The sequence below is a fragment of the Camelina sativa genome, chromosome 2 (assembly GCF_000633955.1).
Source record: "Camelina sativa cultivar DH55 chromosome 2, Cs, whole genome shotgun sequence".
Classification (NCBI taxonomy): Eukaryota; Viridiplantae; Streptophyta; class Magnoliopsida; order Brassicales; family Brassicaceae; genus Camelina; species Camelina sativa.
Window position 1 is genome coordinate 17,233,965 of NC_025686.1, and position 16,291 is coordinate 17,250,255.

The 16,291-nt window shown below is 36.3% G+C and overlaps 4 protein-coding genes across 8 annotated transcripts; 1 reads left to right on the plus strand and 3 right to left on the minus strand.

Annotated features, from left to right (window-relative positions):
• LOC104727587 (uncharacterized membrane protein YjcL-like) lies at positions 4,544-6,896 on the minus strand. Its single transcript, XM_010446682.1, has 6 exons — positions 6,494-6,896; positions 6,112-6,338; positions 5,872-5,982; positions 5,587-5,745; positions 5,098-5,339; positions 4,544-5,025 (listed from the first exon to the last, which is right to left on the minus strand). The coding sequence occupies exons 1-6, from the start codon at positions 6,820-6,822 to the stop codon at positions 4,702-4,704; spliced, it is 1,392 nt and encodes a 463-aa protein (XP_010444984.1). The 5' UTR covers positions 6,823-6,896; the 3' UTR covers positions 4,544-4,701.
• Positions 6,975-8,882, minus strand: LOC104727598 (probable RNA-binding protein 18). 3 transcript variants are annotated; one of them, XM_010446696.2, is made up of 6 exons: positions 8,634-8,882; positions 8,161-8,225; positions 7,864-7,934; positions 7,680-7,753; positions 7,466-7,592; positions 6,975-7,383 (listed from the first exon to the last, which is right to left on the minus strand). In XM_010446696.2, the coding sequence occupies exons 3-6, from the start codon at positions 7,864-7,866 to the stop codon at positions 7,111-7,113; spliced, it is 477 nt and encodes a 158-aa protein (XP_010444998.1). In that variant the 5' UTR covers positions 7,867-7,934; positions 8,161-8,225; positions 8,634-8,882; the 3' UTR covers positions 6,975-7,110. The 3 variants fall into 3 exon arrangements, with proteins under 3 accessions (XP_010444998.1, XP_010444993.1, XP_019091253.1); XM_010446691.2 differs by lacking the exon at positions 8,161-8,225; XM_019235708.1 differs by lacking the exon at positions 8,161-8,225 and having other exon boundaries at positions 6,975-7,394.
• On the minus strand, positions 8,978-11,019 carry LOC104727635 (stress response protein NST1-like). Its single transcript, XM_010446729.2, has 2 exons — positions 10,778-11,019; positions 8,978-10,248 (listed from the first exon to the last, which is right to left on the minus strand). Exon 2 carries the CDS (start codon positions 9,896-9,898, stop codon positions 9,140-9,142), a length of 759 nt encoding a protein of 252 aa, XP_010445031.1. The 5' UTR covers positions 9,899-10,248; positions 10,778-11,019; the 3' UTR covers positions 8,978-9,139.
• Positions 11,659-15,837, plus strand: LOC104727645 (UDP-sugar pyrophosphorylase). Of its 3 annotated transcripts, none has more exons than XM_010446737.2 (17): positions 11,659-11,906; positions 12,202-12,318; positions 12,423-12,527; positions 12,630-12,746; positions 12,849-12,989; positions 13,171-13,270; positions 13,378-13,505; positions 13,596-13,667; positions 13,747-13,811; positions 13,902-13,962; positions 14,053-14,170; positions 14,257-14,381; positions 14,482-14,558; positions 14,680-14,845; positions 14,948-15,028; positions 15,238-15,477; positions 15,573-15,837. In XM_010446737.2, exons 2-17 carry the CDS (start codon positions 12,238-12,240, stop codon positions 15,738-15,740), a joined length of 1,845 nt encoding a protein of 614 aa, XP_010445039.1. In that variant the 5' UTR covers positions 11,659-11,906; positions 12,202-12,237; the 3' UTR covers positions 15,741-15,837. The 3 variants fall into 3 exon arrangements, with proteins under 3 accessions (XP_010445039.1, XP_010445043.1, XP_010445047.1); XM_010446741.2 differs by having other exon boundaries at positions 12,215-12,318; positions 15,573-15,740; XM_010446745.2 differs by lacking the exon at positions 11,659-11,906 and adding an exon at positions 11,923-12,013 and having other exon boundaries at positions 15,573-15,740.

Genomic DNA, 16,291 nt, shown 5'->3' on the forward strand with positions numbered 1-16,291 from the left:
TGAAGTTGTTTGAAATAGATATGCCAAAAGAAACAAGAACATGATATCTAGAGGTTGCAGATCATCAATGTTTGTCAGTCCTACAACTCAGTCAACAAGGGAGATATTGAAGATACACTGTGTTGACAGAATTGTAAGATTGACAACAAGGCGTAAAGGAATAACTATTGAAACAGAAGAGAGAAGATCACAATGACAGAATCCTCTCAATGTAATGAAGATGCCAAAGTTTCAGTTACATCATGAAAGCTTGAAGATCATCAAGTGCAAGAATAGAGAAAGCTTGAGTTCTATAACTCAGTAACAAAGGGAGAGATTGAAGATATATTGGTCTTGTTACTGGTTATAAGAATCAAGAGAGATGATCAAGAAGCAATGGGTAAACCTGATACAACCGAAAGTACAGACACAGATGCAGTGAACGTTGCAGTTAACAAGTCAGACACAAACATATGTTGAGAAACAGAAGCATTGATCAAGTTGGAGCATGTGTAACCAGCTACAGACACAGACGCAGTAATTCCTCAGATAGAGAATCAGAGAATCTACCACAGCCAAGACAGCTCAATGTAAAGTCACATGGAATGAAGTGACGTGTTGAACCTTGGAGTCTTAGTGAGAAGATCCAAGAAGTGAGAGCTCAAACAATCATGCTTTAAGCTCATGAGAACAAGTCTTCCATTAGCAGTTGAGTAACTCTGAAAGTGCAACAGAGCAGAAAGAAGGTATCAGCTGCATCATACAACTTAGCAGAAGTTTGTTTAGCAGTTGAGTAAACTTGAAGTGCAACAGAGATGAAAACAGAGCAGACAACTTGTAGTGGCTGTGTAGTGCTACAGAGCTGGAAACAAGAGATGAATCGTGAAGAGGTTGTGTAGTGCAACAGAGCAGAAAAGCGTCAAGTTGCAGCAAACAGTGGAACGGCTGTGTCAGAGAAGCATGCTTGTGTTAGGTATGACAGGAACAAAAGCATGGGTCAAGTTGACAAAAAGAGAACAAGCTTTTACCCAAAAGACAAGAGGAAGAAGCTTGTGGAATCTAGGGTTTATGGAGAACTCTAAGAGGTATAAAAGGAAGAGGTGGTAGCAAAGAGAAGCTTACGCACCCTAGACCTAAAATTGAGAGAAGCACACATGTTGTGTGTGGTGTTGTCCCACCAACAAGATAGAGAATCTGTTGGTGGTTTTTGTAGAGGTTCACACTCGTCGGAAAAGACAAAGAGTGGTGGTTCCTTTAGTTCATGTAGATAAGAGTGGTAGGCACAAGTGTGTGCTAGATACCATTGGCAAATGTGACTTTTGCGTTCTTATTCTAGTGAATGATTCTGGACTTGGTCCCGGGGATGTAGGTTATCCGAACTCCGTTAACAAATCTCTTGTGTCGTCTCTTCACTATCCTTTCATCTCTCTGTTAAGCATCGCTCATACATATCTGTTATACAAGTCTGTAGATCTAGCACGCATCTCATTCTTTCAAATGTGAGGTCGTCGGAGAGAAGGTACCGGTGACGACGGAGATGGGATTGAAGTTGCAGTCAAGAACGGTAAGCTCGTCAACATGTTGCAGCCCCTAGTGGAGAGAGTGTGAGAGAAAAGAGAGAGAGATAGATGGTATTTGTGGAGATTGTGAGTGGAGAGTCTTTGCTTTTTCTTTTTTTGTAAAAGTGAAATTGTCAGTGTATGGGAGAAATCACGGAAGATAAGAGATTGAGAGAGAGAGAGAGAAGTTACAGTTTCTTTGAATGATTTTGAGTGTTAGGAAAAAGCTTTCTTGTATCAGAATCCTCCAATTCCAAGTTACTCTGTATATGAATATATTTTGATTTTCCGGTTCTTGGCATACCATTCTGAAATGATCCGGTTAAGAGACGGTTTTAGCTTAAGCGCAAATTACGGTTTATTGTTCATCGGAAGACAAACTTGAATACTACTATATACTGTCGATATCTAAGGTTTAATATGGATGGATTAGTAATTGATTAACTTTTTAAGTACGAGAAATGGAATCTGATTCAGCCTTTCTTGAAATGCAATCCAAAAGGTTATTTGTTTGATACAACTTTCCGAAAAGTAATTCCCACCATCGATCGCATACATATGTAAAGCAATTTAGATTTTAAAACCAAAAAGAAGATATCTATTTTTAAAAATCTAGAAAGTAATGTTAGACAAATAAATAATAGAGAACAAGATAGTTTCTGGAGTTGTGTTTTATTTGAGAGAACACTACAAATATACATATATATAGTGATACTATTGAAATAATACTAACACTAATATAATGTAGATGTTCTTAAATCAACTCTTAATACATAATGAAAATATTTACATAATGAAAATATTTGTACAAAAAGTACTATAGAGATTTAGAATATTTTTGGTTTAGACTTAACAGTTCACTATGTAGACGAGTTATGATAATCCACATTAATTGATTGTAAAATACATCTTACTCCTCAAATTATCATATCTAATAGCTATGATTATAAAATTGAGGTATGGGACATTTTAATTCTTTATCTTAAAAAAAAAATATTATGGGAGGAGTGAATTCAACTTTATTTTTTTTAGTTATTTTATATGATTTTGATGATTTGGGGTGAATTTAAAGAACTTGGTATGATTTAAAATTATATATTTTCCATTAAAATTTATTTAAGTTGTAAAAAATTCAATCTTTAGAATGTTTGTTATTGTATCTAATATGCACATTTATTTGTATTAATCAATACTGCTCAAAAAGCAAATCGGATTGTATAGTTTTGAAAGATATTATTTGTTTATAAAACAAAATAATCTGACACATGTAGTAAATAAAGGTAAAAATTTTATTTTAACTCATAGCGTAACCAAATTTCATACCAGTATTTTAGTTTTTTTTTCTAATATTTTTTGTTCTGGTTTGTTTCATGTAGATATTAGCTAGAAAATTAAAAATAAACATAACGGAATCCAAATTTTTTTTTTAAATGACTTTTTAATTGAAATATTTATACTGACTCCAAAATAAAAAATAAATCCAAAAAAAATCTAACATATTTGAACTGATCATAAACCTTTTTACCCAAATTACTTGCTTCAAAGGTGATGTCTGTGTTCCTCCGTCAAAGAACATACACGTGTAAAAGTGAAAAATTAAATATCTAACCATAGTTTTTTTTATAATTAGTTCTCTCTTTTAGCTATTATGAATTAGACAAAAATACCCATATAGATATAACAAATATTTTAGCGGTATAAAGAAATAGATATCAATAATGATATATTGTTTTAATACTCATTTATTTGTCTTTGCCTTTCAACTTCGACAGTATGACTTAACACGATAAATGATTTAATACGATAAATATGAATTATATCATAAATAATTTAGCATAATAATTATGAATTTACCATATAACCTGTAATTGTATCGCGATACAATGTGATTTACACTGCTAATCAAATAAATAACACCAAAAATCATTGTTCTCGACGTTGGACAACTACTGTTTACCTTTGCTAATATTTTATCAAAATATGTGATAAATTAATAAGGTTGAGACCATGAAAATCTATTAATTTGTAGAGACTTTAATTTATCGATAATTAATATTTTATTAAGAGATTTTTTTTTTGTTTTCATAGTTTTGATTTTTTTTTTTTTTAAATGATAAAACAAATTAGAGATGAGCTCCAATAATAAAATTTATTTTTATTAATATAATCTCTTCACAATTTTTCGATGCGATTTGAGAAGACAACATAGGTTCTCTATAATTTATTTTGAAAAAGTAATTTTGGTGTGTATGTTTGTAGATCCAGAAGGAACAGAAATGAGAAATAAGAGGAGAAAGAACAAGCTTAAACCTAAAATTAGTGATGTGTTTGATGCAGGCCGGCTCAAGATTTCCTTGGACCTTGTGCAATTTTTTTTTTTAAAATTTGGAGGTCTTATTCGTAGATTTCAGAACTTTGGGATTTTTTTGTCAAAATATCAAACATAAAACCTTATATTTTTTTTTCAAAAATATTGTGATCCGGTGCAAAAGCACCTCTCGCACCTCTCGCACCTCCCCATACTGTTTTCAATTGTTAAGATGTTGTTTAGGATTATTGTGTTGTGTTTGATCTTAAACTATTCAAAAGATGTTAAACTATTATTGTGATTTTAAGTTCAAGTTGTTAAAGGCTTGTAGTTGTAGATAGTTCCACTTATCTTGGGATGAGCAAACTTATTTGTTATTGTATCGGGGATAAGAGATCGAGGGAGAGAGGTAGAGAGGTAACCGTTTCTTTGAATGATTTTGAGTGTTAAACATTAGAAATAAGACGTTTTCCTCTCATATAAACAAAGTCCCCTCTCTCAAGATGATAGTGGAATGCAGGTGCTCATAATACAGCAATCAAAACACTGAGACGCGATTTTAAAAGTAATATGTCACAATTAGGATTTAAAAGAAACGGCAATAAGACCGTATCAACCAGTCTTACAATACTGAGTTACTATATTGCCTTCGCCTAGTGATTTGTGATCCATGAACTTTGAAGCCTAGGCACTACAAAGTACAAAACAGAGATTTTTTTTTTCCATGAGAATTGCAGTTGTTCACTAAGCACCAAACAAGATCAACGAGTAACAGACAGAATCGTAATCGTACAGTAATTTAGTGAGCAGAATCTATGAAATGTGAGCAGAATCAGATCCATAATTTAGTTATCTTCACATGAACTGGAGAACTTTAGCTCCAAATGCAATCCCGAGGAAAGTTGCAATGGCGATTCCAAATATTCCTGCTAGAATCCCCGGAACTATCAACGAGTTCCATCCCTTTGCAGTCGCCATTCCAGCTGCAGTCGTGGGTCCTCCGACATTAGCATTTGATGCTAGAAGCAGCAACCTTAGCTCGATGTTTAGCAGCTTCCCTATGCCTAATATCACAGCTAGATGTGTCCCAATTTGGACCAACGCAAACAAGAATATGCTCGGCGCCGTGTTTATCACACTCCATATGTTTCCGCTCGCACCCACCACCGTGAAGAATACCTGACAGAAAACTAGTTTGATTAATATCAAGAACGTTTTATTGTTCTTGAAACTCTTGTAGTTATCTTATACCTGCATCAGAATTAGAGCCATCGCTTCTCCAGATGGAGCAAGACGTCCAAACTGGGACGGAAAGACAGTTGCTAAAATAACAACAACTGCGGTAATAGCCGGTAAGCTACCACCCGAAATCCCAAAATGCTTTGTCAGCAAAGCCCCGACCTTGCATATAGCTAATGACACAGCAATTCCAGTAGCTATCAGTAGCACAGGAATTTTGTTTTGAGTTTCAGAACCTTTGTTCGTCTCTGCGTCTGCCATAGAAGAGCAACATCTATGTCAGAATTCAGAAACAGAATCTATGAAATGGAATTCAAAAGGTCGTACAAACTGGCTAGAATCGACATGAAAAAGGAATGGAACAGAACATTTTCCTCGTGATATCTAATCCAATAGAAGCGACTTCCTAACTAAAGTTTTAGATAACCTCGAATGATCAATTCTTTCCAAAGGACGCCAAACCAAATGGAAACCGGACATCACAGCCACATTCAGACTTACCGGTAGTTGGTGGTGGTAAAACTTCCGCAGGTATTTTGGATCCCAAAGCAAACAATGTCGTGAAATATACAGCGCATATAACATTATCAGCAGCAAGTCCAGCAGCTAAAACCGATGGTGTAACTCCGAGAGCATTTGCTATAGCTACGTAGTTGACGGCTGGACAAAAACCAATCAACATGCAACTCATAAGCCATTATAGAAGGAAGGGAACAAGATAATGGAAGAAATAAATCACAGCGTCTCTACTCTACAATGTCCAAAGACATATGGATGTAAAGTTACCTCCACCGATATGCCTTCCCATGAGAGCAGCTGCAATCTTCCAACTATCCGGGCCAAGCGATCTCATTGGCACTAGATAGTATGCTAGCGCTGTACCGACGGTTGTGGCAACTGTTGAAAACCATAAAATAGCAAAAGCTCAGGCTTTTCAGATAATTTAAAAAGTGTGAATGTTGAGTTAACTATAAGTCTTTTGCTACCACCTTGTTACTAAGATACAGCATGACAGAGACCTATTACCTGATCCAATCAAAAAGGCCAATAGAAGCTTTCCAGTAGACTGAACCACACGGCGCAAATCAGCTCTAAACAACAACAGAGGAACAGCTAACGGAAGCAAGAAATTCAAAACTACAGCAAAAGCAGGAGCTTGGGAAGAAATGATCCCTAGATTGCTAGCTGCTAGCCCAACTAGAGTGCTGACCAACGCACCACTCATCGCGGCTCCGACCTTTGTATTCTCCGACCTGTTACAATCAATCACCACCACTTGTGATTTTCATTTCTTGAAACAAAAAAATTAAAACCTCTCTTTATAAATTCATGCAAATCAACATAACGTAAATTTCCCGATCAGAATAAACTAACGATCGGATTTTTTCATAAAGAGCGATGAGCGTACCAGAGACCAAGAGCCCCAGTAGCGAAGAGAGCAGTCCAAGTTCCCCATTCATCGTTTGGAGAAATGAGAGGCGTACTCAACGATCGCACAGTAACCGATCGGATCGGAGAATATAATTCCGGTAACGACGAATCCAGCGAGAGAAACCTATCGCTGCCGTTACGGAATCGCGACAACGAAGCGGGAGAGAAGCTAAGCCGCGAAGGGACTGGTTTAGCCGATAATTCAGGAAGATCCTTGCGTGCGACAATGTGCGAACGCCGGCGAAATAACCTCGACGACGGTAACGAGATTCCGGTCACGTTGAGTAACGACAAGCTCGTCGCCATTTTATTCGCGTCAGCTTTACAACGAGAAAAGGTGGAAAAGAGAAGAGTGTGAGTGATTAGTGAAGTTGTTGACTCATATTAGATCATGTGCGTCAACTTTGCTTTCTAATAATTATATACTTTGCTCACCTACATTTGAGCCAAACCGAATCTAAAATCAAATTTGGTTTTGATTAAACCAGTAAACCGAATTCGGATTCAACTATATAAGTGCAGTATTAAAAAAAAAAAAAACAGATACAAAAACGTTGAAGATGACACAAAGCTGTGTGTTTAAAACCGATTCTTTTATCTCTTCTGTTTCTTGGGATCTTGTTTCTCATCTTCTTCTAAAGCTTTGAGTTTGTTCTTAATGGCAGCTACTTTTTCGTTTCGGCTCATTTGTCCTGAGGTACTACTAGTTCCAGTTACAAACCTCGTTCTTTTTGCTTCTTCTGGTAATGATCTTTTGGAGTGATCATGAGATGAATCTTCACGATGCTTCTCACTAGCTAGACGTACAACCAACGGCCTACCACAAGCTAATCTCCCATGCATTTTCTCCTTCGCCAATTCAGCTTCCTGTGTACTCACTTTAGATGTAGAAATCAGGAGGTTGCACAATTCAAAACACGCAAAATAAAGCTTTAGATTATTAGTTTACCTCTTTACGGCTGAACTGAATGAAAGCATAGCCGCGTGGTTCTCCTTTCTTTGGCCCGCGTGTGTGCCAAAGGAAGTCTTCGGATATTATCTTCCCATATGGAGAAAACATTTTTATCAACGCAGCCCTGTGAGGAAGTGGAAACTTATAAGGTATTCAACTAAGTTTTGATCTTTGGAATGGATGTAACAAGAAGCTCTGATATTTTACTTACTCGTTTATTCGAAGATCAAGGTTTCCAACATATAATCGGTTCTCGCTTTTTTCATCTACCCATCCACCAGTATCCTGTAAACAAAGATGATACAAAGTAACATAAAGACAGACGCAAACAAGATCTATATATACATAAACCGACATGAAAGAAGAAAAAAAAAAGCTCTAGAGATTGTAGTTACCATTTAAATTGCAGAAACAACAAGAATCAATTCCAAACACAAGATCTTAAAGAATGTGATTGTGCATACACCTGCAAATAAGCAACCTCAAACATTAGAACCAAGAATCCCCTCTTATATAAACAAGTTCCCCTCTCAAGATCTCAGTGGACTAGAAAGGCTCATAATAAGCCAATAACAGCAATCAAACATGGAGACGCGGTTTCAAATAAGACATTCCAAAGTAGTGTGTCACAATAAGGATTTAAAAGAAACGGCATAAGATCAACACAAAGGTAAAGTAGCAATCAGTCTTACAATACTCAGTCACCCATTGTCTAATATTCCCTTGGCCTAGTGATCCATGAACTTAAGCCTAGGCACTACAAAGTACAAAACAGAGTTTAATTCCATGAGAATTGCAATTGTTCACTAAGCACCAGACAAGATAAACCTTATGAGCAAGAGTAGCCATAACAGACAGAATCGTAATCGTACAGTGATCACTACTACTACTCAATCCTAATTTCATCAAAAATAAGCCAAAATTTAATTTCATCAAAAATAAGCCAAAATTGACAGAAACCCTAATTTCATCGCGAATAAACCTCATGGATTTCGTTGACTTGTAATCACTAATTTAGTACGCACAACCACCTTCTTCGATTACATCTCGATTTCGTTTAAATCTCGCAGCTAAAACACGCTAGAGTAGACTAGAGAGAGTTCATATCCTTCAAAAACTATGAATATTCTAGAGATTAAAAGAGTTTCCATGGAAAGCAACTTACGAAGCTTAAAGCGCGATCTCGCAGACGCAGAGACTTCAACCAAAAAGGAGGAGCACCAGAATTTATGGCTATAACCCAGTAAAATTGTCTATCCGGTTAATCAGGAAACCGAACCGGTGATTAGAATGTCTGACTCTGATCTGTTGAGGGGAAAATTGAAACGCTCGGTTTCCATACGACACCGTTTTTGTTTGATTCCATCTTTCTAACCAAATGTTCTTCCAAGTTCTAACCAAATGATTCTCGTGAGTTCCATCAATTGAAGTCGTCAGCATTATTGCTAGTATTGCCAATGTATTGAGATGAGAAGACTCAATAATTACAACAACGAAAAGAAACCATAATAAATCAATCATATGAGACTCACTTCTCTAGAAAACAAAAGAGAGAGATGGTGGTAATTTCACACAAACGGTTTCTTTCTATTTTCTTTTGCTATGTAGTAAAATAAAATAAAAAAAACAGCACACAAACTTTAAATAGTATTCTTTGGTAGTATGACACTGTTATCTTCTGAACATCTCATTGAAGACAATTGCGTTCACGTCAGTATTCTCAGAGATCTGTAGTGACGACACAGCTTGAGCAGCAATCAAATCAGCTGATATTCCCAAGTTGTTGTTGTTGCCATCCCATCCCCTCGCGAAAGGCTCATATGAGACTAACCAGTTACTACTGTCTCTTGGTCTGTTGTTACCATGTTGAACCGCATAGCTCGAGCAACGTTGGTGAGGAAATAATCTGTTTCTTCCACCACTAGAAAAATTGAATTTGGCAGTATAGTCCCATGGTTTGAAACTTGTTTCATGGTTTAGCATGTTTCGGTATGAGTCATCACAATCTTCGCCAAGTAAGACGTGCAGAGCGACAGCCTCTGCGATTGCAGCACCTTCCTCATCCAATCTCTTTTGTTCCTCGAGCTTTTTAAGCTTCTTCTTCGCTAGCTCAACCCTGATTGCTGCAGAAGTAGCGATGGATTTCTCAAGCTGTATAGTTTTCTTCTCTGCTTGTTTGCTACGCTCTAGTTCGTCTCTCTCCTGCTTCTTCTTTGCAGCCTCTGCTGGCTCTAGCAGTCCTTCCTTCTTCATTTGCTTCTTCTTCTCTAGCTCAGCCCTGATAGCTGCAGAAGTAGCAATGGCTTTCTCAAGACGTCTCTTTTTCTTCTCAGCTTGTTTGATTCGGTCCACTTCATCTTTTACTTGCTTCTTCTTTGCTTTTCTAACAGTCGGCTGAGCTTGTTTGCGCATCGAGCTACTGTTATCCATGATTGCTACAAGTATTTGTTTGCCTGGCTTTTTGGATACTCTCCAACGTGAAAAATAATAACTAAAAAGTATACATTCCTATATGTTAACTGGCTTCTTCTTTTCCTTGCTTACTTTCCCTTTACTTTGATGATTCTACCAACTGAACTAACCTCACTGAACCAGGGATACAACGATCTCAAAGAATACTACACCCACTCAGGTATGTAGGTATACCTCATTTTACGTACGATACAATCCCAAACAGAAACAACCGGAGATAACAGAAGAGAAACGTTGTAGGAGTTTGCAGACTTATCCTTTAGAAGCATTCGTCCTATTTTCCAACATCCCTTAACTTCTCCCATTTTCTACAAGGAAACAATCATCCTAAGTCATATATATACCAAATCAACGCATGTGCTTTCTCAATCTAATGAAAGCTGCACATAAACCTCACAGTACCATATGCAAAACATTCAATAAGGAAGCTTTTTCAAAACCGGAGGGGCCTAGATGAGACTGTGATTCAAAAGAGCTAACACTGGTCAACAAGCCAAGATAATTCAACCACAATTGAAGGCATATTGACCAAACTGAACATACAATTATGAACTATGAGTCTATGAGTAGACAGTTCAGTAAGAATTAACAAGAGTCAATCTGGCTAAAACATATGCTAAAATAGGCTAAATCTGGAAGCAACTACGGCTAATCAACCTATAATTCTCAGATCTGTTCCAGAAACTAATCAAACACCGAAATCAAACCAAACACGACTTGAATTATTACTCTGTTTAGAGGTCACAACAACCTAAACCATTTAATGATTGGAATTGAATAGATCTATTGAAAATTGAACAACTTTAAAAGATTAGAAAAAGGAATCAGATCCTAAACCTCGGCAAAATGGCATAGAAACAGACTACCACGGAGAACACCTCCGGAGATTTATCGGATTAAAAGAGGAAACCAAATCGTGGACGTGAAGTTTGCTATTTCGATCCACAGAGAGAGAGAGAGAGATAAAAGTAGAGAGAAAACACAGAAGCGAAGAGAGAAAGAAGATTTTTTTTGCCGTGCTTTGGTCGTATATTAAAAGTGAAAAAGATAGAAGAAGCTGACGAAGAAGAAAGAGTACAAGAGACCGCAGCCCATATGGTGTTTTCTAACCAATTGAAGAGCGACACGTAGCGGATGATGTGTTAGAGGCAGTTCTAGACTTTTTTGTCAGTGGAAGTTTTCGATTGGGACTTTGGTACTTGGGCGGCGGTGTCAAAGTGCAACTTGGTCTGATGACCACGTGGCTTATGTTACTTTGTTTAAACGGCTGAGATTGGATCTTCCGACTGTCAAATAGAAAAGTAGTGGGCTTATATGGGCTAACCTTATATTTTGATAATAATTGCAAATGGGCTGCTCCGGTTCGTTAACCACCAAAAAAAGGAAAACTAAAATAAAGGTATTTTGTTAAATATATTAACTTCTTTTTTTTGGTAGGATGTTAAATATAGATATTAACTTGTTTGATGTTAATGTTGAATTGTTGATACAATGATACTTTTGCTTGAATTCAAAGCATATATGCTCCATCCATTTTGTTTGTTTGAGAGAATATTCAAGATGCCATTTGTATATATGCCTTTCATGGCTTTGTGTAAACTACGTATCATAAAATCATATAATTTGTAATTTGTTCATAAATATTTTTAAAAATATATATACATTGCTTAAGTGTGGTGATTGTATTATTTGGTGAATATTTTTATTTTCTTTTTTCGTTTGGTGAAACGAATCCTCGGAAAAGCTTTTCGTGATTCACTTTCCAGTTTTATCTCAAACTCTCTCTCTCTCTTCTCACCTCAGCTTCTGTCGTCTCCCCCTCCATCTCCCAAATCTAAAAAAAATTCAGAAATTTTTATTTACAATTACAAAACACATCAACTTTGGTTCGGTCGTCTTCAATTTTCACCGACACAAACCCCCGTCTTCTTCTCTCATTCTCTCCCTTCTTCAATTTTCCCAAAAGGTAAAAACCGCTAACGATCTTCTCAATTTTGTCTTTTTTTTTACCTCTTCTCGTCGCATTACGTTCATACTCGCCCTTGTGTAATTCTGTATGAATCGAAGATCGGAGTATCTATCTTTCCCCTTACTTTCATATTTCTTTTGCGAGATTTGTTCGTATTTCCCTTGATCGCCACGAAAGTTTTAGATTGTGATTGCTTCGTTTTTTTTTGTTTTTCATATAATAATTTTGGATAGGATGTTCTGAAAATATAGTTTGATCCGTTTTGTGAATAATACTTATTACTATCAAACAGCTTGAATCTGCAGTGTTCCTTTGTTAATAGCCTCTCATGGCTTCTACGGTTGATCTCAATGTCTTCTCATCAGTCCCTGCTCTTCAGAGTAACCTCGGAGTTTTGTCTCCTGATCAGGTTTTTTTTTAACCTCTGCATTTGTCATCTGTTTGTGTGGCGACCTAGTAATCATTCTTCTCCTTGGTTATTTCATTCTGCTTTTGATCTGGTTTTTGTGGCAGATTGAATTGGCAAAGATCTTATTGGAAAATGGTCAGAGTCATCTCTTCCAACAGTGGCCTGGACTTGGTGTCGATGACAAAGAGAAGCTAGCTTTTTTCGAGCAGGTGTTTTTGTTTGTTATGTGTTTTTTTTTTCTTACATGACTTCTCAATGTTTTGATGAGTGGACACATAGTAACAAGATTTTGAAAATAATTGTCTTATTAGATTGCTCTCCTAAATTCGAGTTATCCTGGAGGTTTAGCATCATATATTAAGACTGCGAAAGAGCTTCTCGCTGATTCTAAAGTAGGGAAGAACCCTTATGATGGTTTCTCTCCTTCTGTAAGTTTCATCAAATCATCCCTTTTTTTTGTTGTTAAGAATTCAAATGTTTTATTGGTCTCTATTGTTTTTATAACAAAAGGGTTCATGTGGTATTTGCAGGTTCCTTCAGGAGAAAATCTTACTTTTGGTGATGAGAATTTCATCGAAATGGAGAAAAGAGGTGTTGTTGAAGCTAGGAATGCTGCTTTTGTTCTTGTTGCTGGTGGTCTTGGCGAGCGTCTTGGTTACAATGGAATCAAGGTAAATATTGAACTATGTTTCATTGACTTATATCAGTATTTGTGTTATATACAATAGTTTTCATCAGCATTGCAATGTGGTAGAAAGACTTATGAAACTGAGGAACATGAACACTTACTTGTCGTTTCGAGATATGCCTGCCAGACATATTTGACCGACCACAAATGTGAATCTTTTTTAGGTGGCACTTCCAAGGGAGACAACTACAGGGACATGCTTCTTGCAGCACTATATTGAATCTATACTGGCTCTTCAAGAATCTAGCAACAAGATCGCTTCTGGTGTGTTTCAAATTTTTTTTCGACAATCCCTATTCCTGGCTACAAGATATATGACATAATAACATCTTCACATTCCTGAGAAGTAATCGTGCTGTATATTTCTGCAGATGAAAGTCAAAGAGACATCCCTTTAATTATTATGACATCTGATGATACACACTCACGTACACTGGAGCTATTAGAGTCAAACTCCTATTTCGGGATGAAACCTACTCAAGTACATCTTCTAAAACAGGTAAATGATCAACTACTGAAAGCCCTTTTTTGCTAAAATGTTGAATGTTTTAAGAACCAGTGCACTATTGGCTACTCTTTTTTTTTCTAGGAAAAAGTTGCATGCCTTGATGATAATGATGCCAGGCTTGCATTAGACCCAAAAAACAAATACAGGATCCAGGTATATGTGTTTGTGTTTACACTTCCAAAGCTAGTACAATATTTGCAAGCTGACTGTCGTTTTTCTTGTCTATTCATAGACAAAACCTCATGGTCATGGCGATGTTCACTCACTTCTTTATTCCAGTGGCCTTCTTCATAAATGGTACTTCATCTATTATATATATTTTTAAGTGAATCACATACATTTTGTAAGTTTGTTGCCTATAACACTTTTTATTTGTTGCAATTTCAGGCTTGAAGCCGGTTTAAAATGGGTTCTGTTTTTCCAAGATACAAATGGACTTCTCTTCAATGTTAGTCAGTAGCAGCTTCTCAACTCTTGTGTCTTAAAATATTCATACAGTTTCTGGTTGAAATTCACAGTTGTGCTTCCTTTGGTCCAGGCAATTCCAGCTTCTTTGGGTGTGAGTGCTACCAAACAGTATCATGTTAACTCTCTTGCTGTTCCCCGCAAGGCGAAAGAAGCCATTGGAGGAATTACTAAACTTACCCACGCTGATGGTAACTTAAGTGAATAGTCTCATAATCCATAGTATATATGTTTCTGCTCAATGACACTATTCATTATGGATATAAATGGTTTCCAGGGAGATCTATGGTGATCAATGTGGAGTACAATCAACTTGATCCTCTACTTAGAGCAACTGGATTCCCTGATGGTGACGTTAACTGTGAGACAGGCTTCTCCCCTTTCCCGGGAAATATTAATCAAGTGAGTTGTCTTGTCTTCTACTCAATGATCCCAGATCTGTCTCTGATTTAGAAACTTTGCAAGACTCTTATTATTTTGTTTTTGTTTTTTTTTAATGTAGTTGATTCTGGAACTTGGTTCATACAAAGAGGAGTTGCAAAAAACTGAAGGGGCCATCAAAGAGTTTGTTAATCCAAAGTAATTCTTCACTTCTCTCCCCCTTGATTCGTCTTTCCGTATTGTTCCCCTGCTAGAATGTATCATTGTCTAGAAACTCTGATTCTCTGCTTTGACACCTGCTCTCTGGATTATGTAATAGATACAAGGATAGCACCAAAACAGCGTTTAAATCTTCAACTCGTCTAGAGTGCATGATGCAAGATTATCCAAAGACATTGCCTCCTACTGCACGTGTTGGATTCACGGTGATGGATATTTGGCTTGCTTATGCACCTGTCAAGAATAATCCTGAAGATGCTGCTAAGGTAAAATACTATGAACAGAGCAAATATTGATTATTAAAAGTTCACTTCTTAAACCAGTTCTTGTGACTAATCAAGTTGTTCTCGTTTCCTTTCTGACTAAAGGTACCAAAGGGAAATCCATATCACAGTGCAACTTCTGGAGAAATGGCGATTTATCGTGCTAACAGCTTAATTCTTCAGAAGGTAACTATTAGTTGTATCAATCAATCAATGTTTCACATATGCTTCTGAAGTGTCCAATTCGTTTCTTATCTCCCTTGAGAGGCACTTGATTTTATTGTATATCCTTACATAAACCGGTTTGAGTCAAACTACTCTAAGTAGTCTTCTCCATGATGGTTTATAGTCTCTAACGCAACATTTATTGTTCTTTGATTTTACGAATTCCCTAGGCTGGTGTCAAAGTAGAAGAGCCTGTGAAGCAGGTCTTGAACGGCCAAGAGGTTGAAGTATGGTCTCGTATCACATGGAAACCCAAATGGGGAATGATCTTCTCTGATATCAAAAAGAAAGTCAGCGGGAACTGCGAGGTCTCTCAGAGATCCACGATGGCTATTAAAGGTCGTAATGTAGTTATCGAAGATCTCTCCTTGGATGGTGCTGTTATAGTAGATTCCATTGATGATGCAGAGGTATGTAACGAGTTCTTGAAAAAGCATCATATGTATTCTATTGTTTATCTCTTTTTGATTATTAAGAGACGTATGTGGTGACATTGTGAAAACAGGTGAAACTGGGTGGTTCGATCAAGAACAATGGTTGGACCATGGAGACAGTAGATTACAAGGACACATCTGTTCCGGAAGAAATAAGAATCAGAGGTTTCAGATTCAACAAAGTGGAGCAACTTGAAAAGAAGTTTACTCAACCTGGAAAATTCTCTGTGGAAGATTGAAGTTATCTTATGTGACACTTTTTATAAGTGTTATTTGGCAATATGATCAAATTAGCAAATTGTAACATTTGTCCTTCTGATGGAGCTTAATTCTTTCTTTTTTTTTTTCTTTTTCTTTGTTTCTCAACAAACACCCAAATTCTTTATTTTTTATTTTAAATGTTTTTCTAATTCTTAGTGACAATTTTTATTCATTAAAATATTATGAAAATTTCTGAAAAATAAGCATTCAGCACTCACTTAATCTCATACTCTAAAGTTAACTTTCAAAGATTTTCTCATACAACAAGCCCACGTATGGATAATCTCCAACCTCACATAACTATTACATGGCTTGGTATTATTAAAAAAAAAATGAAATTTGATGTATTACAATAAATTTTCAATAGTTAAATAATCAGAAACATAATCCATGTTTTGAATAAAATTTTAAATTTACAAAATCTTTAAAACATAGATAATTTACTTTAAATCAATATTCCTATTATAGCTTTTAAAAAAAAATTTGGAATAAAAGGCAAAATAGTTATATACAGTAACTATATATATTT

What these genes read in the sequence shown, in the direction of transcription:
- LOC104727635 (XM_010446729.2), bottom strand. Translation starts at nt 9,898, where the DNA reads ATGGATAACAGTAGCTCGATGCGCAAACAAGCTCAGCCGACTGTTAGA.
- LOC104727587 (XM_010446682.1), bottom strand. Translation starts at nt 6,822, where the DNA reads ATGGCGACGAGCTTGTCGTTACTCAACGTGACCGGAATCTCGTTACCG. An exon ending in GGGAAGGCATATCGGTGGAG is followed by an intron (nt 5,746 to 5,871) that starts GTAACTTTACAT and finishes GTTTTTGTCCAG; the next exon opens with CCGTCAACTACGTAGCTATA. An exon ending in TTTACCACCACCAACTACCG is followed by an intron (nt 5,340 to 5,586) that starts GTAAGTCTGAAT and finishes CTTCTATGGCAG; the next exon opens with ACGCAGAGACGAACAAAGGT.
- LOC104727645 (XM_010446737.2), top strand. Translation starts at nt 12,238, where the DNA reads ATGGCTTCTACGGTTGATCTCAATGTCTTCTCATCAGTCCCTGCTCTT. An exon ending in ATGATGGTTTCTCTCCTTCT is followed by an intron (nt 12,747 to 12,848) that starts GTAAGTTTCATC and finishes TGGTATTTGCAG; the next exon opens with GTTCCTTCAGGAGAAAATCT. An exon ending in AAAACAAATACAGGATCCAG is followed by an intron (nt 13,668 to 13,746) that starts GTATATGTGTTT and finishes GTCTATTCATAG; the next exon opens with ACAAAACCTCATGGTCATGG.
- LOC104727598 (XM_010446691.2), bottom strand. An exon ending in CTTGATCTTCGAATAAACGA is followed by an intron (nt 7,593 to 7,679) that starts GTAAGTAAAATA and finishes ACTTCCTCACAG; the next exon opens with GGCTGCGTTGATAAAAATGT. An exon ending in TTCAGTTCAGCCGTAAAGAG is followed by an intron (nt 7,384 to 7,465) that starts GTAAACTAATAA and finishes GTGAGTACACAG; the next exon opens with GAAGCTGAATTGGCGAAGGA.